Source organism: Danio rerio, chromosome 6, assembly GCF_049306965.1.
Source record: "Danio rerio strain Tuebingen ecotype United States chromosome 6, GRCz12tu, whole genome shotgun sequence".
NCBI lineage: Eukaryota > Metazoa > Chordata > Actinopteri > Cypriniformes > Danionidae > Danio > Danio rerio.
The window spans coordinates 38,217,251-38,242,176 of NC_133181.1; the positions used below are offsets into that span (position 1 = coordinate 38,217,251).

Consider the following 24,926-nt stretch of genomic DNA (forward strand, 5'->3'; position numbering starts at 1 on the left):
CTACGCTACTGCACTTTCATATTACCTTTTAGTGCAACCATTAGGTTTATATGGAAGCACATATTCCTTTTGGATCGGCTGGGGTACAGGAAGGCAATGGTGTCACTTTGGGAGGTTTTCTTGATTGTGCTTGTGTGATCAACTATGAAGAGCACCGAATGAGCTTGCAAAAATTGCTCTTCTGGGGAACATTGAGTTTTCAATAGGACGAGTAAAAACAAACAGTATAAACAGTTCACGGATTGTAGAGTTTTGTGGCATGGTTGTGATAGGAACCAATCAGAGCTTGACATTGACATTCACTTTTGTTTTTGTTTTTTGCTCGTCAGCCATTTGCCTAAAGGTTTTCTAAAGTTATTTGACATTTTAACTGGCTGAATTTGTGTTGTTGTGTAAATATGTAATTGATAAATAAATAAAAATAGGTAAATAATTAGAATAATACAAATAAATAAATACAGGTGCATATTGGAACCTTTTGTACCCTTACAATTGCCATGAAACAGAAGTTGACATTATCCTTTTTTTCCTAGTTTATCCATTTGAAACAGTCCTAAAATGAGAAGAAATGAAGGGTGGTGCAGGATTTCATCCTTTGGGAAGCAATTTGATTGTTGGGCGATGGGTGTTGTTAATCAACTAAAAGAAAATTGACAAATTGATGAAGACAGTGAAGAAGAGAGCTTATAGTATAAAAGATTATGAGGGTAAAATAATTTTTACAAAATGATGAAGTGTACATTATTTATAACAAGTACTACTATATACATATAAAATATAAATAATCCATTTTGATTTAATTCATGGTATTATGAGCCCTTAAAAAACGTTGCTACTTGTTTGAACTACATAATGTTTTTTTGTATTTTTGTGGGGGGCAACTTAATTGTTAATATCCAATCCACTTAAATTTGTAAATACAATAAATTTAACTTAATATGTGTTAGGACAACATGAAGCAGTTGTTTGGAACCGAGGATTTTTTTACAATGAGGTACACGACTTTTACTTTTGAAAAAATTCCCAGGTTCTGCTGGTTGCATTTTCCAAATTTTCATTGCCAATCTTAAGCCAATCGTAATTGTTTGTTTTGGTTCAATTTTGAATTTCCACAACCAATGAATCAGTGTGAGCGCTCCAGCTTGGCCCCACCCTGATCCTAGGTACACATTTGTATACCACAGTCACAACCATATCACACTGCAGCCCAAGACTGGTTACTCACTGAAGCTTAGCAGGGCTGAGCCTGGTCAGTACCTGGATGGGATACCACATGGGAAAAGTGGTGTTAGAAAAAGCCAGCAGGGGGTGCTCAATCTGCGTTTGTGCGAGTCCTAATGCCCTAGTAAAAGTGAAGGGGACACTATACTGTCAGTGGGTGCTGTCTTTCGGATAAGATGTTAAACCGAGGTCCTGACTTTCTGTGGTCATTAAAAATCCCATAGCACTTTTCGTAAAGAGTAGGGGTGTAACCCCGGTGTCCTGGCCATAGTCCCTCAATCGGCCCTTACCCATCATGGCCTCCTAATCATCCCCATCCACCAAATTGGCTCTATCACTGTCTCTTCACTCCAATAATCGCTGGTGTGTGGTGTGTGGCTGCCGTCGCATCATCCAAGTGGATGCTACACCCTGGTGGTGGTGTGAAGAGACTCCCCTCATGATTGTAAAGCGCTTTGGGTGTATTGCCATACACAATAAATGAGCAAAATAAATATACATTACATTACATTGTACTTTCTAGGCACTTATATATACCATTTAGGTTCAAATGTGGACTTTTTAAAATGGTGCCACCCCGGTGACAGGTTTTCTACCTGTATTTCTGAGAGTGTATGTGTGTTTGAATCTTAATTTCTCACAGTGATCGTTGTTCTATTGTAAGGGCAGCTTTTCCTACATGGTAATTGTGAATTTTGCACCAGTTTGCATTAGAAATGATGTAGCAAGTCTGACCCTTTGTTCTGACCCCTTTTTAAATGTGCTTATGTAACCAGCTCTAACAAAACGTAGTAATACTGGCATAAGTAAGAGTTGCAAATAACAACTATAAAGCACACAAGGGAGAAGACTTTGAAAGTGCAGTTCACTACAAAATAAATGTCATTCCAAACTAGTATGACTTTCTACCATGGATAACAAAAGGTAAAATCAAAGAATGTCAGAATGTCTTTGCATTTTTATTTAAAGTAAATGCGAACTAGAAACTCCAAAATGGCAAAAAAGCTCCTTAAAAGTATCATAAATCGATCCATGACTCATGCCCTTTAAAGTATAACTTTGTATGAGGAACAAACCAAAATTTGAGTCGTTATTCATAGATAATTTCCCACCCTGGTGGGCTGTTCACTACTGTGATCGGATCATTGAGCCTTAGTTCATATTCACTGTAATTGCACCAGAGCATTATTCAGACTTTCGTCTATTGTGCTATACAGCTCATACAAGTTTTCAATGATATGAGGTGATTAAATGGTGACAGAATTGTCATCTGTGGCTGAACTAATCTTTCAAGAACCAATTAAATTACAGATTTGGGAGCCATTGCTTTTATGAACGTCATACCAAGCAATCAAGAATGCCATTGATCAGATTCCCATTGAAACTAATTAAGGCCGTGGAGAAGTAAAACACACTTCACGCATCTTTTTAACGAGAGCCAATCATTGTGGTACACTTGAGTATTGATGCCTGAAACAGCAATTATGATGAAAAAATCCTGTGATTTCTTGGAAGTCAAACACATATTGTAAGTTATATATACATTTAGCACTTTATTAGGTAGACCTGTTCAACTCTTTGTTAGTTCAAATATCTAATGAGTCGATCCCATGGCAGCAATTCAATTCATTTACGCAAGTATATGAGGTCAAGACAATCTGCAAAAATTCAAACTAAGCATCCAAACGGGGAAGTAATGTGATTTTAGTGTGTATTTACATTTGTCTTAGATCTGCTTCAAAACAAACTCTAGAACAATTTGTTTACAAGATGCAAAGTAAGTCTTGTGTGCCTCTAGAACAGGGGCACCCAAACTTTTACCCATAAAGGGCAAAAAAGCTAACTTGATTGAGGGCTGTGGGCCAAAAATACAATTATAATAGCATTCAGGTTAATTAAATATTACGTTTGCAAATATTAGAAATAATAAATTTGCCATGGGTAATTTCCAAACTAATTAGGTAATATTTAAAAAAAAACAAAAAACAAAAAAACATTGTCATCATGTTATGATTGTCAAACAAATCATAATAACTAATGCGGTATCATTTGTAACAGTTTTTAACCTATCACAGTAAAAACATAAACAATCCCATTTATAACACAATGGAATTCGATGCGAAAATCACTAGTCGGACTGCTCCTGCCTTTACTTTGATTTGCTCGCAGATATCTGTCAAGTGACACTATTTACATTTGAAAAGTCTGATTCATTTACAACATTTAATTGAATCATTCAATTTCAGTTGGCTTTTTTGTAGCTCAGCAAAAAAATAAATAAATAAACAAAAGGTTACGTTAATTTCAGTCAAAGGATTGCACCCAACCACCTCCCTATCATGCTCCCTTTCTTTTCAGATGGGATGGTGAGGCAAATAAAGGTTATCATGGGCCAACTTTGGCCTGGGGGCCCTATTTTGGGCATCTCTGCTCTAAAATTTGTCCCCTTAATTTCAACTCAAACTACCCATAAGATTGAAAAATGTAGACTTTTAGCTGTTTGTACCTGTGCCTTTAAAATTCTTGTGTCGTCTTGTGCCAGGAAGTTTCCAAATGGTTAAATGATGTAGTTACTGTAGAGTTTATTCAGCTTTTCCGCATGATGATGAATTAGGCACACACAATGCTGTAACTTAATAATAAACACATACAACTGGGATTCTTGTTGTGTGATTGAAGCTTCCTCGTTTATAGTTCTGTACTGACATGTACTGAATTTATGCGGTTTTGAACTACATAGCAATGTTTCTGTCTTTTACATGTAAAAAAACATGCCCTGTTTTAAAAACGTTTATACTTGTAAAATTTCATACAGGGTAGGATTGGCTGGATCAAAATAGTTATAACAGATATTTTAATCCCAGTTTCTTTGCAATTCCAGTCCTGTAGATTGGCACCTGCCAGTCAATATCGGTAGTGAGGGATAGCCGGACTGCTACATCACGTGTGGTTGGCCTCATATCCTAGCTATAGCTTTGATACAAATTTTATTTATGTACAGTACATATAACACGGGTCTGCACCATCGACTGTGTTATCCTGTTCTTTTTTTTTTTTTTTGTCAATAGGTGAAGTTTTCCCAGATCCCTTAACAGGGTATGGTGAAGATGTGACGTCATTGAGGATTTCAAATGCAATCTCACGGCAATTAATAGCTTTTTGATTTAGTGGCTAATTTGTATGAATTCGTACAATCTAATTCGTACAATTTAGTACGATTTGCTCATCACCCAATGACGGTTGGGGTTAGGGGTGGGGTTGCCACGCCTCCTTTTTAAAATTGTACTTTTTCGTATGATTGAACTTGTATGAATTCGTATGAATTAGCTATTAAACTGACAAAACGTAAAATACTTTTGTTTCCTCGTGAGATCAGGCTGGGATTTCCTGTATTTAATGGCATCAATGGTGGATCTTTCTCTTCCTTTGCTAATGTTCTTCTAGCTGACATCAAAATTGGACTCCAGCTCTTGTTATTATTTCTAAATTCACTATACATTTTTTTTCTTTTGTACCTGAATTAGCTTACATGCTTGGTTAATTCATTCTTGTGATTGTTTTGCCATTTTGATTATTATTTGTTTCAGGTAAGGGATTGTTCTGTCTTCTTGTTTTGTTATTCATTCAATTTAAAGAGGAAAGCAGTGGCTCAGAAACTCACCAGTTATATTATTTTTACATGGGAGTAGGTACGATTAAGTGTAGTCTGGAGTTGTTTTGTATTTAGCTGGTCTACTGTTAGGCACTTTGTGAATTAGTTTTCCTTTTTGTTTCATGTGTTTGTGTTTTCTGGATTTACACATTTGACTTAAAAAATAAATAAATAAATCTTTCAAACTATTTATACGCATGCTTTCTTGTGACTTAAGTTAGCCAATTTTGGCTTTTGGGCCATTACAGGATAAAATAATTAGGTGTTGTAGTGTTTTGTATTTCTACGATGTAACAATGTAATGATTTTCTCACAGTAACTTGCAGCAAATGTGTAGAATACATATTTTACAACTACATTGCTTTCCATTTTTACCTGTCTACATTTGATATAAAGAACTTGTGCAAGCAACAGACGCAATATGTGAACGGTAGCTCAGAGTTCAGCAGTGGCAGTTCTTTTTTTTTACACACACAACCATCTCTAAGGTTTACAGAGAATGTTCAGAATAAGAGAAAATATCCAGTAAGCTGCGGTTTCTATGGGTGAAAATATCTTGTTGATGCCAGAGGTCAGAGGAAAATAGGCAGTGTGGTTGCTGACCATGTCCATTCCTTCATGCCCACATAGCTACTTTCTGCAGAATAATGAGCAATGTCACAAAGCTCAGATCACCTCAAACTGGCTTCTTGAACATGACAATCAGTTGACTAGACTCGAATAGCCTCAACAGTCACTAGATCTAAACCCAACCAAACACCTTTTTGATATGCTGAAACAGAAACAAATTTGCTCTCATGTCTGTATGGAACAAAATCTCTGCAGAATATTTCCAGAATCTTGTTGAATAAACTTCATTTACCCTTTTGTACTGTTGGTGATGTTTTTATCCACTCTGGGGTGATCTTGAGACTTAATTTGGCTACAACTTTCTCTCTGTTTCAAAAAATGCAATGATTTTTGGTGACAAATCTTATTTTGACACACATTTTGGGAAAATGCTTTTCTACCCTTTCATTATGTTAGTGACTGTTTTTGCCCCGTTGACTTCCATTATAAAATCATTTTTTGATTCAAAAGCCTTGCCACCATGTAATCAAGCATTTTTTATTGTTGGTGGTTTTGGCTTTCAGGAATTTTAAAATTTTTTATTGCTGATAATCAGTTACAATGATACAATGACCCCCCCCCCTAGGCATAGTAAAGACCTTTGCAGAATTACCTTGATACTTTTAAGAACATACAAAATAAGCACTTCAGCTCTCAGATCATTTAAACAAAGTATTGCATGCATGCACACTATAATTAGCTGTTTTAACTCCATACAACTCCATATAAAAGCCAGAAACCATTTTTTTTGCACAAGGTTTATCTAAAGGGTTAATGGTGCCAACTGATAATCAACAGTAACAATGACAAATTTGGCCTCTTCTCAAAAAGGAAAACCACCAACAATCAAGAATTCAGGATTATACGGTGTCAGGGTTTTCCAATAAAAAAGTCATTATAATGGAAGTTAATAGGGCAAAAACAGCCACTAACATAGCGGAAAGAGTCAATTTAAACAATACACAAGGATTAAGATGATAGAAGACAGTTATGAAGGCAAAATAAAGTGCAAAGGTCCAACCAAGTAAAATCAATAATATGAAATAAATAATGATAAATAAAGTGTCCAGTATATATATTAGATTGCAGACTTTCAGATTGGTAGTGGGCAATTAAAGGTAACATGTCTGTCATCTCCTTTCTGACATGCATTTGTTTTCTTTTCTTTATATTGTGTAAATTAGAATTTCAGTTTTTGGCTATGTAGAAATATCATTGTGGAACTGTCTGTGCAGAAAACAAAGTCTTTCCAATGGGTCTGATGTGCAGTATGTGCCATTTGTTTATCATCAATATTTAGTCATCATATCTGAAAACTTTGTCCATGGTAATTGCTTCCCATAATGCCTCATTAGTCTGCCCCTTCTGCCGCCCCTTTAAATGGATGTTTTTGCTGGGCCCGTTCTTCAGACATATTACAGATGACCAATCAATAACTCATTTAACTTTTGCTTATCTGTTAGAGTGAAAAAGTTGTCTGACTTTTCTCTTTTGTGGCAGTTTCACTATGTGTTCCCTAATGATGCAGCTTGCTTTATCTCAAGGTTATCCTGAAGAATGATGAGGAACTAGTCATCAGTTGTTTATGCCAAAAACCACTCTTACATAGCTTCTTTTTTTTCTCACATGCAAGTTGTCAAAGCTTTTCTCGTAGATGAATTGGCTCTCTCAAGGAATCATTGCTCAGAGGCTTGCCTGGCAGCTTTTTTTTTTAAAAAAGCACACTGAATAGGTTCACCTGATGAGATGTAGTGAGTATACGTTAACTATAATTTAATTTACAGTAATATACTCATATATGTGAAATTATATTCATATTAAGAAATACACATGTTTTTTACAATTACATTCATATTAAATCTACAGTACATCTAGTCAATAATTTATTCAGATGGTAAATATATACTGTAATTTCTGTATTTCTGCAATTACAATTGGTTTCCATTCTACCAAATTGTAATTAAAGGCTACCTATTTTACCCCTTTTTCAAGATTTAAGATAAGTCTTTTGTGCTTCCAGAATGTGTCTGTAAAATTTTAGCTCAAAACACCCATCAGATTATTTATAATAGCTTTTAGAACATTTGGAATTTTCTGCTCTGAACACATTGGATAAACAGCACAGTGACAGACATAAAGGAAGCAGATCTCTTGTAACGTTTGTGAGAAATACAACAGTAAAAACTTTCCCAATGATTATTTGATGTATTTGCTGTGGAGTTATTTCAAGCCTTTCTGCAACGATGAGTCACATAATGTTGTTACAGTTCACGCACACACACACACACACACACACACACACACACACACACACACACACACACACACACACACTGTTTTTTCACGGCAAATGTGACATAATACACATTAATATATGCTGCTGTATGGATATTCGTACAGATTTTAAAAATAACGTCAACAATCGTCCACGTCCCAGAACGATTTAACGTCCACAAACCATGACTGAAGCATCTACTTTTATAATTTTACTGATGTGCGGCTGTGTTGATAAAGACAGTAAAATGGCTGTAATTAATTTAAAACATGCACTGTTTTAAAAATGTTTTACATTTGTAAAATTGAGACTTGGTCACATTTGATGATGACTGATGATCACAGCAAGCTGTACAAATCACGTGACCATGACAAAATGGCGGATGTAGTACGTCCGAATTCCATTTATACTTTTCACATTCATACTGTATAGAACGTACTTTTCTAACGGCCGAGTAGTACGTTTAAATTCAAATGCAGTACCTACTGAGTAGTCGGCGGTTTCGGACGCAGCCATAGTCTTTATATCACTCCAATATGATTGTGGACGTACTATATCTACACACAGGTCTGTCCAAACAGCTTCCAAAAGATGATTTTCATCATAGGTGCCCTTTAAAACAGCAAATAGAGCCTCTAAATATAATGTTATAAGTTGTGTGCAATTCAAGCAAAGTGAGATATTTACAGACGGCACATAAAAATGACCTTTATTTAGAGTATTAACAAATTCATGTTCTATACATTGTATGGACATTACCTTTGTAACTTCTCACAAATAATAGATTTTATAAAAATAAATGTACATGAAACGGCATATATTAAGTACCTTGCTTATGATGTGTGATATTTTTTTAAACAGATTTTCTCCTACATTCATTTTCCAACAAATATCGTAAAAATAGTTTTAAGCATCAACTTCTATTGTTGATTAGGATACTGATATTTTTGAGAGTTACAGTGTAGACAGACAGCATAAAAAAGGAAAGAAAGAAAAAAAAAACGAACAAGGTTTGGCTCATAATGCGTTTACGGCCTCTGTTTTTGCATACAGAGAATTAAAAGAGGTGAACAAACAAAAAACTTTACTTTAAAATTTGACAGTTTCCAGTAAAGTCCTACTGCACGCATTGTTTATCAGGTCTGGGGGCCGACGCTAAATTCTGCAGTGTGCCATGAAACTGAAATGAGGTCATCACTCTATTGTAAATCATCTCCGCAGTTAGGAAAAGAAAAGGCAAAGGTTTGGCCATTCTTCTGAACTGGCCCATTACATCGGTAGTTCAAACAAACACCAGAACTGTGGCATCACCATCAACACTGTATCCCAGCATGTGTCCGATGTGTTTTTTCTGAAAGTATACCAGGTCATTTAACTACAGTTACTGAAATAGCTACAAATATACTGCTACCTTGCAGTGCCTTATTAGCTACATAGTTTGGTAGTTTCATACTCCATTGAGTTGGGCTGCTTGGCGCTGAAGGCCTGAAGAGCAGTTTGGATTCTGACCACATCAGTGGTAGAGAGTTTGAGACGGTGGCGCAATAAGCAGGCAAACAGATCCAGAGGTTGTTGACCCGGTGGAGAGAGACGGTTGACCCGATCTCGGATTTCCAGCAGCTGGAGCAAGGCCGAGTCCTGCGAGCCCTGTGTGTACGGATAGTCCAGCTGCAGGATCAAGTCCTGGATGGCGTCTGGATCAAAGTGCATACTGTATCCAAACACCTGCATACTGTTGATTTTCATGTAGCCTAGATTGCGAGATGAGTCCATGTATTCCAGTGGCTCAAAGTGGACAGTGCCGTTCCCCTGAGGGGATGCCGTTTTGACACGGCTCCTTAGGTAAATGTGGACAGTCTCAAAAAAGGTTTTCCACTTGTTTCCCAGAGTCAGGGTCCAGTTATAACAGTCAAGCGGGATGTCTAACTTGGTCCTTTCCCAGTCAGGGTAATTGTTCTGGTCAATGGGCATGATCCAGCTCTCGGAATGGCTACCTCCAAATGGGTTGATGTAGACGGACAGCAGTGGTTCCAGGGTGCTGTTTTTAGTAAGGCAAATCTGCAGGGAGATCCCTAGGAGCATGTGGACGTGGCTGGACTTGAACTTGTTGCTCTTTAGCGTCAGCAGCATCCTCTTTCTCCAGCTGGGATCGAACCAGTTGTTGAGTCTGACGTCATTGCTTATGAACATGGCGTGAATGCTGATCCGGCCATCCATCTTTTGCAGCAGGTAGCGGAGTTCCAGATCCTGAAGGTCTGTCTCGAAACCAATGTAGTTGTCAGTAGAATCTGGTATGGTATTCCTACATGTCCCTTGGCTCAGCATGTATCCAGGATTGCAGCTGGCACAGCGTGAGCGGTTCTCGTAGGAGCATGAGGCGCAGTGAGGGCCGTCACCCACCGAGCATGGGATGACACCTTGGCAGGATGGGTGCTCATAATGACAGGAGCAGGTCCGTGTTTCCTCCATGTAGGACCCGATCTGATTGTTCTCGCTGCAGTACATGATGGAAAGGATGTACCTCAGCCAGTAGCTCAGAGGCCTATGGTAAAGGAATGAACATGATAAGTTATTTTGTATTTTATTATATGAAGAGTTCCAAAAGTCTCTAAGTGCTATTTGAAATTTTCATCTAAAATGAGCATTTAACTCAGACTTTCAAGCTAGGATTTAAATTTTATGACAAAGAATAGGTTATTTCCATTGCCCTTCAAGCAAAATAACTGAACAGTAACGTAATACTTATTTTAGAAGAAAATTTCAGACAGCACTTAGAGGTTTTTGCATCTAAACTCTACATATATTGAATGAACAGATCTTAAAGGGGCTGCTGCACATGTATGTAGAGCACATGTATGTAGAGCACAAGTTCTAGCTTTAAAAAATAAGACATTTTTCCACTGTTGGGTCAGAGCTAACAAGAGGCCGGACAAGGCCAACAGCCTCAGACCATGAGCAATGAGGGCATAAGTAAGCTGTGTTTTCACTTGTGGGCTGGTGCAACTTTAAAAACACACTTCCATGATAAATCATTGTAAAACTTTGCAATTTTAATAGCAAGGTGAAACCAAAGTAGATCAACAGAGGACTCTCACAGATATAAAACCAGAGTTATTAAAGTTATACAAGTTAACTTGACAGTGTAATTTAAGATGGAAAACATCCACATCAACAAAGGCACAGAAAATTTTGATTGAATATGGAACCAAAACGTATGATTAAAATAACATCTGAGAATAGACTCTTCCAAAGGTATATAAGAAAATGGCCCTTGGCCCTAAGAAAGCACTGCTAAGGCCTGGTCAACTTCTGAAAGTGACACAAAATGCAACTGGCTATGACATGCATTAACATGCTTGCTTTCGCCCAACAGTAGAAACATGGCTTTTGTTTCTAGTGTAACACATCACCAGTTAACTTCTGTTCACAATGCCATGACTCGGGTCACCATTTAAAATCCTTTATAACTTTCCAATAAATTACACTATATTTATACTAAATCTTTGGTTAACTCCATATAAGCTTCAGCTGGAAGATTGTGTTTTGTCCACATTTTGGCAAATCGTACATTTTGTTACTTAATTCTGTGTGTTTTTGTATAAAAAGGCATCATAATATATGAATCTATGTTTTGTTCTTTTTTTAAACGACACATTTAAAACACAGATTTGGTCAAAATACACATTATTTCAGAAGAGAGTAATTCATAAACATTCCATGAAATATTTTGAATAAAGTTAATTAAGGACAGCTGTAGAGGTCCAATAAAACCTTGACACCTTGAGCAGCACACACATTTCTGAATCCAAAAGTTTATTTTAAAAATGGTGTACTTTTAGTATTATTATTACTGTATTTTTTAAAATATCACAATAATTGATTCCTTTAGGGATACAGTTAGTTTGTATGCGTGTTGAGTGTGGCTAACCATAAGCAAAGTCTTTTTGGCTACACATACGATGTAAAATGCCCCAAGCATGAAATGTCAGTAATTTACTTTAAGAAAATCACAGACGATATTTAATCTTCATAATAGATGATTTAATTCAAGCAGAAAATTCAGAAAAATCTATACTTAAAAATAATAACACTAGTCACTAAATTATTTCCAAATAATTTCATCCATTTTACGAGCATGAAAAATGTCATCCTGCAAAAATTTCCATAACATGCATATTCAGACACTGTAATGATTCTCTCTGCTGCCACTGGCAAATGAACTCAGTGGAGTGGATCAGCACGATCTGTCACATGGAGTCAAACTGTAAACATCAGCTAAAAACTGACTTGTTTCCCATTTTCAATTTCACTTTGTTTCCCCCAACACAATAACAGAGTGATATCTCATCCAACATGATTTAAAATAGCAAGTGACGTGTCCATCCATGCACAGCATTTATCAAATATTTGAATGTCATTTTTAAGACAAATTAAAGTCACTGTTGAACAGTCTCGACTGAAATGATCAAATCATAATCAAACTGAAGAGAATGATGTTGTTCCTATTTTTTGAGTTTAAGATGAAACACTGCAGGCAGAAACACTATATTTGTATGAATTTAGCACTTTGGAGATTTCCCTGCAGGCACAGGATATCAAAATGACGTCCTTTTGATGTTGTACCCCAACGTCAAGGGAACATTGGATTTTTTTTTGGAATTGAAAATCAGGTTGACGTCAGAACCGAATCTCAGGTTGACGTCAATGTCCAATGTCTAACCTAAAATCTATTTAAAATCAATCAAATATCAACGACTAACCATGGTACACCTTGATGTTGTGTGGACGTTACCACTATGACATCTATCAAACATTGGATTTTGGTCACTTTCCAACACAACCTAAAATAAACCAAATATCAATGTAATTTGACATCGTTATTGAACGTCAAAATAATGTTGTCCTTAGACGATGGCTAGGCATTGAATTTTGGTCATCTGACTTCATGACCTAATATTAACGTCTTATGGTGTTTTTTTTTTTTTTGTTTGTTTGGTTTCTCCTTCAATGTGCCATAAATATACACTTCCACATATAATTTAAAAAGGGCTTAATTTGACTGATTATATTCAGTATTTCCTACAAAAATGATGCAAATGTTTTTTAAATTTTAACAAATGATGCAAATTTTGTTGCATTTTCTGAATTATGGAGGGCTAAAAAGAGATTAATAAATCCCCAAAAAATGAAAACAATAACTCTGACTTTGCCTCTATTTACTTATAAGACATTTTTGTGCAAGGCATATATGCAAATTTAACTATACAATGCCTCATTATTTAAACACAATATTGTACAAAACTCATTGAACCAAATATTGCTTTTTTCTTAATGTGAAAAATCATCTGGCAAGTTCTTTTTTATTATACTCTACTCCCCTGGAGTGTCTTAATTTTTAATAAGTAATAAAATAAGTTAATAAATAATTAATAAAAATAATTAAAATAAGATAAAATTAATAGGTAAATACAAATGTTAATTTTCCTCTGAAACTAGCTTATATTAACGATTAGCAATTCCATATTTCTAAAACGTTCATAACATATGCAAACTTGTCCTTTCATTGTTCAAAAATCTGGAGCGAAGCAGTGTCGCAGTAGGTAGTGTTGTCGCCTCACGGCAAGAAGGTCGCTGAGTCGATGGTTCGAACCTTGGCTCGGCTCAGTTGGCATTTATGTGTGGAGTTTGCATGTTCTCCCTTTGTACACATGGGTTTCCTCTGGGTGCTCCGGTTTCCCCCACAGTCCAAAGTCATGTGGAACAGGTGAATTGGGTAGGCTAAATTGTCTGTAGTGTATGAATGAGTGTGTGGATGTTTCCCAGAGATGGGTTGCGGCTGGAAGGACATCTGCTGTGTAAAAATGTGCTGGATAAGTTGGGGGTTCATTCTGCTGTGGTGACCCCGGGTTAATAAAGGGACTAAGCTGTCAAGAAAATGAATGAATGAATGAGTTCAAAAATCTAGTGCAGCGTTTGCATAGAATCTTTTTTATTCTATCCAGAGAGATAGCCGAAGATTTCCACCGCCGTGCAATTTCCACTTGCGCAGGGAAAAACAGTTTACCCTGGATTAAAACATAAGTGATGGCAACAGAATGTATAAATATTCATGGCACCAGGCTGCCTGAGAGACAGTCAGTATGCAGGTGGTTGGCGATGGAGGAAATCTCAGCAGCCTGTCAGCATATTTCACTGACGGCGAAACGGAAATTCACACCAGAGACAAAACATGCTCATGCACATTTATTCCAGCAGAAAACAATTTCTTACAAATTTCCATATTTTTAGACTGTTTAAAAAAATGCATCTGATGGAAGAACAACAATAGCTTAAAGAGGCATTTTTCTCCTTATAAACATTATGCCTATAAAGGTGTATGTACTTGTCCAGTCGCAGAAGGGTAATGTAATTCACTGAATTTGTTTTTGTCTTTAGCATTTTCTATTTACACTGCAGTGAACTAGGCACAGAAAAAAAAGGGATAGGATACTTCCCCAGTTGATTGATTACTTTAAGCATGGCAAACATTTTTTAAATTACAAGTTATTGAAATGTAATTAAATATGCAAATTAGACATTTCATTAACTATGCAATAGTTTGCATAAATTTCTTGCACAAAAATCAATCTAAAAATTGGATGAAGTCAGGTTCAAATTTATTTTCTCTTGTTTTTTTTTCTTATCTTTTAGCATATAATGTCAAAGTCAAGTCATTACAAGTTACTGAAATGTCATTAAATATGCAAATTAGGCATAATTTAATTAAATAAGCAATGTTTTGCATAAAATTCTTCCACAAAAATCAGTCTAAACATTGGATGAAGTAAGGTCCAAAATTCTTGTTTCTCTCTTCTTTGCTTTGACATGTTAAAGTCAAAGGTGTATTAATGCAGAAAGAAATCAGAAAATACTGCAAAAGCCGGAACATAAATGAATTTTCACATTTTGTTGTATATTATCAGGCAAATTATTCATGAACATTAGAATATAGATATGAATAAAACTGAAGTTTGTTGTATACATGCATCTGAAGTAGAAATTTATGCAGGAAAAAAGCTATTTTGAGATTTTAAAAATATGCATCGTAATTGCATAGAATATTAATTGACATTTTCAGAATTTGACAAAAAATATGCATGTTGGGATGTTTTCTAATAATAATAATAATAATAATAATAATAATAATAATAATAATAATAATAATAATAATAATAATAATAATGATAATAGGGCAAATTAAGTGAAGTTTATTTATAAACTAATTTTGAGAGGATTACATGCTTATGATTGCTTGCAGCCGGCCCAGCATTATTTAATTTATGATTCACCAATCAGACAACTCCTGACCCACAATAAATACCCTAAGTTCCATATAACAGCCATCTTCGATTTGAAGAATTCCCCCGTCCACCCCTACTCCCCCTCTTTTCCTAGATGGGTGGCACAGTGGCCCAGAGGTTAAGTCCACTATAAATAACCTAAGTTTCATATGACAGCCATCTTCGTTTATAACAATCCCCCCTATGCGATCTGTCTTGAGCAATCACCAGCTTTCAGTTGGTCTATTGCACAGTTCATAAATAGCAACACACCAACAAAGCGCCTTAATTCAACTCTTTTCTATACTGGAACACCTATGAGTCCACAAAGTGGCGCAAATGGTATAGCTATTTCAACAATGTTGCGCAAAATGGGAAAATTAGGGTTGCGCTGGTCTGAAAATAGCAACATGCTGTTGCAAACATGTCTTGCGCCTTATTGTGCCGGGTGTATGATAGGGCTCATCATGTATTACTACTACTACTACTACTACTACTACTACTACTACTACTAATAATAATAATAATAATTATAATAATAATAATAATAATTATTATTATTATTATTATTATTATTAAATGTATTATTGTATTTTGCTCTGTATATTGGGATGTTTTCTTTACATTGGGCTAATTGAACACTATAAAAAGCTTCTCAAAACTAATAGGTGCATGAAAAAAATGCCTTACCTAAATGCATTTGTTTTTGTTTTGTTTTCTTTAGAGACTAGATTTTCTATAAAGGCTATAATACAACATGATATGCGAACAAGCATAAAGTGTAACAAACATTCAACTATATACAGTTTGGGAATGCTTTTTATGAACAAATGTGTCAAGCTGTTGATAAATTCTACTTGACAAAAGGAATGAAAAATGTCATTAAAAGGAAACGCAGAAATCAAATAAATCAAGTGTGAATGATGAAATGACAGAGAAAACAAAACAGTAAATCAGGAACTCAAAAGCAGTCTAATAAAATGTCTGTTCTATTTGTCTGCCTGTTTTTTTTTCTTTTCTTTTTTTGCCTGAAACTTGAATCATATATTATCAAAGCAGAAGGAAGCTCTTGAAGATTGATTAAGGCAGATCGCAGAAACATTTCAAGCACATGCTGTTATTGTTCTCATGCCCTACAGTAGACTCCTCGACCCTGAGATGATGATCATTTTTGGGAAGTATTATTGTATTGTACATTTGGACTTGAGATATGATGGAATTCTCAGATAGATATGCTTTCAGCAGTGTTGTAGGAGAAAGTGCAGAACTTTTTCCTGTTTACTTTGGATTTTTAATTAAAAGATTTATAAGATAAAACAATGTTGAAATAATATTGAATTATGCATGCTCAATATCCTAATTATTCATTTATTTATTTTCTTTTCGGCTTAGTCCCCATTTAATCCCTAAATGACAAATTTTTACATTATGGGATGTTTTTTACATTTTAACACATTTTGCCTAAAGGTAACATTTAACAGTTGTAAAAATTTTTTTTTTTTTACTTTTTATTAAAAAATGCTTTCATTTTAATATACTTTTTGCACAAATTCATACAGCAAGTCCTGTCTTGAAAATGATTTCTTTAATCACTGTAAAAACATATATAATGCAGATAATGAATATAGCACTAAATCTCTTTATTGTGTTTCCATCTATTGCGTGGCCAGTGAAATCTCCTTACAGTTTTATATTTTAAAAGGGTGATACATGAAGAGGTTATTTTATTTATTTTTTGTTCAAATTTATTTTATTTTTTTTGCAATTGAAATCTTAAATACCTAATGAAAAATAATGATTTCTGAAAACTTTCCATTTCCATAAATCATGTTTTTGCAATCGTACCCTTCAATTGCAAACTGAACATAAAACATGATATCTCTAAAAATAGACTTATCTATTTTTGCAAATAAACTCTTCCTATAGATCCTGCTGCTGCCGTGTAACAGTCTGGAGTTTTTGACCAGTCTATATAGACTGGAATATTATTGAATATGTGTGTCCCATATACTGTATTGTGCCATTTCGACATCTCTTCAGTAATTGTACTGAAGTCTTTAGGCGTTTTATATTTCTAAACATCCTCTGCATTTCCAACTGCAGCACTGAGACTGAGAATGATTATGTGCTGAAGGCTCTTCATCCTGTTCTTAAGGACTGATATTTTATACCATCTCATTTTTTAAGCAAAGATGCTGATGCCAAATTGTACACTATACTGCCGTTATGTATTACTAGTCTGAGCATTGTGCAGTGTAATTTTTTAATGATTGTTGACTTTTGTTGTCATTTGTCTGTTATTTTCTTTATGTGTTGCATAATTTCCATCCAAACTCCAAGCATTGATTATCTCCTTAATCAATTTTCTGTTCTGATCTCTGACCTTGGCAAATAACTGAGAAAGCATGAATCCGAGGCCCCATTTTTATGATGTCATCATGTAGACTTCTTACAATGTATTTTACAGTATTTAAAAAATACAAAAATCCTGAAGTTATTTGATACAATATATTACTCCATTTTTATAAACCTTATGAAATACAAATTATAAAATACTGTTTTGTATTTGAATTTAGGGTTGCATGGTTTACCGGTACTATGGTAGTATCATGATACTATGGCTCCAAAATACTGGCGGTGCCACTGTACTTTGTAAACAGTAGTATCGTCATTTACAGTCTATCTACATTACATAATGTTGCATGTGGAAAACTCACTAAAATGCTCACACGTTTGTGCAACAATAGACCATTTTATTTGAATAGTCTGTGAAGCCCTTTAAGTTTGCAAAACTATGCAGAATTCAGGCCTTTTATGGTAGCCTATTGCACGTTTTCTGATGTTTCGGTTTGAATGCACATCTGAATCAGTTAATTTCTGTTCCTGTCAATATGATTTAGTAATTACAACAACTGCAAAATTCTCTTAAAAAGACGACTCACAAAGTGAAATTTTGAATACCTGATAACAAAACAACAGATTTTTTTTTTTTAAACTAACCCAAAAGAGCAACAGGAAACATTGTAACAATTGTTGGCCAAATCATACAGTCTAATTTTGTTAAAAAATACTCTTTTTGTAACAAATTTCGTTCTGTATAATTTGTATCCTTATTTAAATGTATTTTTTTGTTGGTCAGTATTTCTGAAATTAAGGGCCGGTGCATCCATAGAGGTGGCAGAATAGTGAGGGGGCGGCATCCGTGACCCCCCCCCCCCCTCTTATCTATCTATCTATCTATCTATCTATCTATCTATCTATCTATCTATCTATCTATCTATCTATCTATCTATCTATCTATCTATCTATCTATCTATCTATCTATCTATCTATCTATCTATCTATCTATCTATCTATCTATTTTTTTATTTATGTTTGTTTCTTTGTTTATTTGTTTGTTTGTTTGTTTGTTTGTTTGTTTGCTTTATCTTTTGGTGTATTGTGTTATTTATAAACTGCACAACAGCTGCCATAAGATTCTGAGAAAACATCACACAAATGTTCCAATAAGTATTAGATGTTTGGAAGCAAGATGCATTTATACAGCTGACAGTCCATTCCAAGCAATAAAGTATATCACTTTCATTGGCATCTGTATGTCACAGCATCTGCAACATCTGCACTGCCAGATCCCCCTGCTGGCTTAAGTGAAAATGTGAGTATAACTGAATATAGCATGTCTCTGAGAAGTCAATATGAATATTAATGAAGCAGGAACTTTCAACTGTGAAGCTGATCATCGCTTTAGGCTCTGCTTTCACCTCATCTGACTTGAGTAGTTTCCACTTGACTTGCCAGTCTGCGTGGTTTGCATAATTCTCATTTTTGACCCTCTACCATCTTTGAACACTCGCTTTCAGCCCTCGGTAGTGAACTTTCTCCTTACCAAAGGCACTGCATTATCATTCCGGTGCAGAGCCCATAAATTACCTGTTTCTCGTGTCTTCCATTAAAACACAAACTGCACTTTAGCCTATAGATGGGAAGATAAAACCTATTCATCCACTAACTCTTGAAATGATTAGATGGGACAGTCTCTATCATTTTAGAGAGCCTGGGCCTTCAGCCAAGATAGTGGACTTAACACAATTATGCTTGCCACAATTGCCCCCTGATGTGGACGGAGTAGTGTGTTAAAGGCATTTCTTAATTAATTAGTTCGGAAGACATGCATTTTAAGTCTGCTGTCAGTTCATCCATTTGGAAACAGATCAAGTGTGGTGATTAAGTGTAAGATCGCAACATGCGACGTTGTCAGAAATACTGGTGTTATAGCAGAAATCGGAGAAGCTATTCTGTGATTGTCACAAAAAAAAAAAATAAAAAATAAAATATACATGAAGTCTCCAACTCAAACTATCTAGCGCTACTACTTGTCCAAATTTTCAATAATGTTTATCATTATAACTTTTGAACCGAATGGGCTACAATCGAAATTCCTCTGATTCCTTGGCTAAAGCCGGTTCAAACGCCCCTATGACCTCATTTCCCATCATGAAATTTTTTTTGCTATTTTGAATTATCCGCAATACGTATTTGATCGAACTCGTCCTATATATCCAATTTTCACCAAAATTGAATAACATGATCTACAGACCATGCTGACCAAAAGTTTTGCAATTCAAGTTAATTATCCCAACCATTTTCATTTAACTTGCGAACAAATTTAGAGCCTGCAAAAATGGAATTAACCTCTGTAACGCATTGACATATTCACACCAAACTTGGTGTGTGTAATGACGTCCATGGTCTGAGGTTATCTGCAGCGTTTTGGCGCACTGCCCTCTAGTGGCCCAAAGATACAAATATGGCTTCTTTATTTATATCTTCTCAACCTTTTGTCCAAAATTCATTAATTTGATCTCTTTTCATCTGACGGAACATGCCAAGTCGTGTGATGTTTGATTTTGCCAGGTGAGCCATTTTGGTGGTCGGCCATTACATACTTCAAATGTATTTAAAAAAATAAATATTTCACTTTGTCTGATGCTCCTTACTAACCTTGTTGCTTTTGGTCTCTGGACTGCTTTGCTTATTCTGCCTGTACAGTGCTTGGCCCCTTAACTGCTTGCAGCTATATTTATATTTTTGTTATTATCATCATTTTTATTATTATTATTATTAGTAGTAGTAGTAATTGTATGTATATTTTCTTTGTAGCTCTCTAGAATGCTTGATTCTGATTAATCTAAAAGAACTAGAAATTCAATAAGAAATAACAAAATTAAGACAGAAGTAAACAGTAGTGATTTTTATGTTAGCCAACATTTGAAGTAGATCAAAAAAAATTTTTCTAAGAGAAGAATTGGTCTTGTTGAACAGTTTTAGGTTTCTATATATATATATATATATATATATATATATATATATATATATATATATATATATATATATATATATATATATATAAGCAAACGTGAGAGAGAAGAGAAAATATATATATATATATATATATATATATATATATATATATATATATTTATATATATATATATATATATATATATATATATATATATATATATATATATATATATATATATATATATATATAAGCAAACGTGAGAGAGAAGAGAAAAAATAATTAATTAATTAATTCAATCATAATACCTAATTATCTGATGTTAACAGACATAATCCTCCTCTAAAACAAATCTGCTTCATCAACCCTGAGCCCTTTAGCAAGCAACGGCACACTATTTTTACCCCTTAACTTTACACAATCAATTATAAATACAGACATGTCCATTTCTAACCCATTAGGCACATGGCGTACATCTTACCTCTCCCTGGGCACAGATATTTTGGGTTGAGTCCGACACCTTTTGCTGAGTTTGAAGAGTTTGCTGACAATCCGCTGTGCTTTGCTGAGCAGCTGTTGAGTGTTGGTCTCCAAAAGCTGAAAGCGCTGCTGAACGCCAGAGTCCATCTTCCAAAAGTACTGCACGGCAGATGTGTTCAGAGCATAGAAGGTTGGTAATCTCCTCACAAAATTCTGGAAGTCCTCTAGAAAGGCAGACAAGTGTTGAGAATAAATTACTAGAATGACTTTGCCTCATGTCTAGGAAAAGGAAATCAGTCATGTTTGATAAAAATGAGTCAACAGTGAAACTGGGAGGTGGAAAGGGAGCAGGTGGAACGTTATTTTCATTCCTTTGATGAAAATTGAAAATTGTCCTGTGTGATTGAACACTGATAGGCGAGGACAGCGAGGTATTTTCAATGAATTGCTAAGAAACGCTAAGCTATTTCTAAGAAGGACAAGGCTGATTTTGAAGAAGCACATGTGCTTCGGCTCCAATAACAAGTGTAAAAAAAAGAGAGAAACATTAAGTTCTAACAGGATGGAAACTTGTTAAAGTAAAGTAATATCTTTTAATTTAGGGTTAAATTAGGGTTTGGGGTTATTTCATTTTCATAAATTTACTTATCGTCGCTAGAATTTCAAATGATTTACCATCAAAATAAAGTGATGGCAGATATTAGCCTACTGATAGTGACTGTTGTAATGTTACTTATACGGAATGTCTACAACATCAAACTGTAGGACAAATCTACTGCTAACTTTTCAATACATATTTCTTCTTCAAATTATATAAACACAGTGCTTCCCACACATAGACTTTACTTGGGCAGCCGCCCAGGTATATTAATAGCCATCCAAGTATATTTGATGACATTTTTTTTTTTTTTTACAATATTATCATTCTTTTACACTTTTTTGCCCAGGATAACCAAACATCAGCATCAACAACACTTCCTCAGACAGTGTCATGTCCTCTGCAGAGACCCACAGTGGCTTTTTGAGGCTTAAAAATGCATCTGGCCGGTGTTTCTAAATACCTTAAAATGTCCAGGAGTCGACTTCTGCTTTAGCTTTCTAAAGTTTTTGTTCTTTTTTATTTTAACAGCTTTTTAAAAATTTTAAATCATTGAAAAGAAACAGTGTAAAATAAAAGTATTATTAAAATCACATTATTTCACATTTAGTTAACCATTTTTGCTGTGGGTAAAGGATGTGTTTCAATCCAGTTACCACTGCAAGTATTTGCTAATGACACTAAGCGAATGCTTTAAGCACGCAGTACGTTCAACAAATATTTTTGCTTCAAATAATCTAAATAGCAGTGTCAGCGCATTGAGAAATAACAGTTTGTTTGCAAAAGCCTCAAAACACCTTTGATAGCAAAAGCCACTATATCCATTGAATCAATCAGAAGGCGGGAATCGAATCACATGTTTTCAATGTAACAGCGCGCTGATATGCCGGCTTTTATAAGGAGAGTGTTTCATTCTTTGTATTACTTCATAATACCTATACACCAGATACTGATGTTTCATAATGTTTTTGCACTACATTATTTGAATCAAAGAGGCGTAGTTTACAATGTTTGCAATGTTTACATTGCTCTACTTACATTAAAGCTAAATCCCAAATATCAAAAATGACAACAGAATGTTAAGATGTAATTAAAGTCAGTTTTAATGTTATGGATTAATGCACTTGACAGATTTCATTCATTCATTTTCCTTCTGCTTTGTCCCTGGTTTACCAGGGGTTACCACAGTGAAATGAATCGCCACTTACTTGACAGATTTATATATTTTTATTGTAGTTTTTTTAATTAATTTTTTTAATTAAAAATAATTTCTAATTGTATCTTTAGTAATTTTCAACTAATTACACTGTCTCCAATAGGTGGATTTAGAGGTTTTTGCAAAAAAAAAAAAAAAAGCACAAGTGGATTTAGTTATCGATTAACAATCAAAATAATGTGTGCATCAAGTTATTATTGATATTGCATCAAAATGCAGGACAAATCTACTGCTAAATGTTGATATTTCAAAACATATTTCTCCTCCAAATTATATGAATGCATCCTTAAAACAAGATTATATTTAATATATGATTTTAAAGAAGCACATAAGGTTTGATTCCAATAACAAAAAAAAAAAAAAAAAAAAAAAAGCCATGTTGATTAAGTTCTAACACTATAACAAGTTAATAAACAAAAGCAGAGTTAGGGTTAGGGCTGGGTGTTAGGGGTTATTTCAGTTTCATAAAGTTACTTATTGTCCATAGACAATAATTTCTATTGATTAACCATCAAAACAAAGTGTGTGCAGATATTATCATACTGAAACTCCAATCACTGCTACTGTTAGACATATTTCCCCTCCAAATTATATAATTATATCCTTAAAACAAGAAAAAAATATATAATATATGATTTTGAATGCACATGTGGTTCGACAAGAGTTTTAAAAAAAGAGCGAAACATTAAGTTCTAACATGTTGGCAAGTTGATAAAGAAAAAGCAAGATCCTTTCAGCCATACAAATGTCTTCCCAGAGAAGGGTGAAAGTTAGGTGTTATTTCATTTTCATGAAGTTACTTATTGTCCATAGAATTTCTAATGATGTACCATCAAAATAAAGCATGGGCAGATATTGCATCAAAATGCAGGACAAATCTACTTCTAAATTTAATATTTTATGACATATTTCTTCTCTGAGTTATATGAATGTATCCTTAAAATGAGAAAAATTGTATAACTTATGATTTTAAATAAACATGTGGTTTAACCCCAATAACAACAAGAGTAAAAAAAAAAGAAAAAAATAGAGTGAAACATTAAGTTCTAACATGATGGCAAGTTGTTAAAGCAAAAGCAGAATCCTTTCGGCCACACAAATGTCTTCCAAGCGAAGGGAAGTTCATTTTCATTTGTGGCTTGAAAAATCGATAGCTGTGTTATGGCGCTCAACGCCCCAATCAATGCTAACATCTAACAAGAAATGATCTCAGTAGCTATAATTAACAACACAGATCCTCATCATAGCCTGACAATCCCAGTCTATGCCGAATTGGATTTCTCATGCAATCAAACATCAGGTAATTGAAAATATTACAGTTCCATTTTTAGACAGCCATTGATCTGCACAAGTCGGCAAGTTTTGTTTTTTATTACGAACATCATTATGAAACAAAAACTGTCTTGCCCCCGACCGAATAGAGGAGCAGCACTGGTAGATGATTTGGCTCCAGCAGATGATTGTTGTTTATTTATCTGGTTTACAGTCATTAGGCAGTGGTTTTTCACTCCCTGCTGTTGCTGCGGGAGGTAGAGCTCCAACATGGCTGTGATGCACACAAAAAAAAAACCTGCTCCATGTTGGCTCAGTGCCTCGCTTAGGGACAAGTAAGCCTGCCAAGTCCAAAACGCTGCTTTACCACAATGACAATGACACTGGATCCCAGGAAGCACTTCCCACTATTTCCTTGTCAACCATCAAATGTAACAAGTGATAACAATCGCTGTTTAATGACAGCCTGCTATACTGTGTTTATGATTTTTACAGAGTTAAGAGGCATTACATAGTGCTGGGTTTACAATGGGTTGCTTAGAATTAGCTAATTTACCAAAAAAAAAAAAAAAAAAAAAAAAAAAAAAAAAAAAAAAAGGTTCCACTTTATTCTGATACACCTTTTAGGCATTCTGTTGACTATTAATAACTCTTATTAAAGCATTAAAGACTTAAGGCCCTATCATACACCCGACGCAATAAGGAGCAGACCAGCGCAACCCTAATTTTCACATTTTGCACCTCATTGCTTAAATAGCAAATCTATTTGCACCACTTTGTGGACTCATATGCATGCTCATCTATAAAGGAGGTGTGTTAAGGCGCATTGTTGGAACTGAAATAGACCGCACCATTGATCAACTGAGAGCTGGTCTAAAGTCGGGATTTGGAGACGTATGCATCACCATGGGGCATAAGAATAGGATGTGTGTTTGGATAATAAACCTCAGTTTGTTATTAATGTTCCTTTATTTGTTTGCAG

General features: G+C 34.8%; 1 protein-coding gene across 1 annotated transcript in view; it reads right to left on the bottom strand.

Moving 5' to 3' along the window:
- Nucleotides 1–8,449: 8,449 nt before the first annotated feature.
- The window catches only part of brinp3a.1 (bone morphogenetic protein/retinoic acid inducible neural-specific 3a, tandem duplicate 1), a 63,189-nt gene continuing 46,712 nt past the window's right edge, over nucleotides 8,450–24,926 (bottom strand). The window contains 2 exon segments of the mRNA NM_001114437.1: nucleotides 8,450–10,299; nucleotides 20,860–21,082. Of these exon segments, the coding sequence (NP_001107909.1) occupies nucleotides 9,183–10,299; nucleotides 20,860–21,082 (1,340 nt within the window). The 3' untranslated portion in view covers nucleotides 8,450–9,182.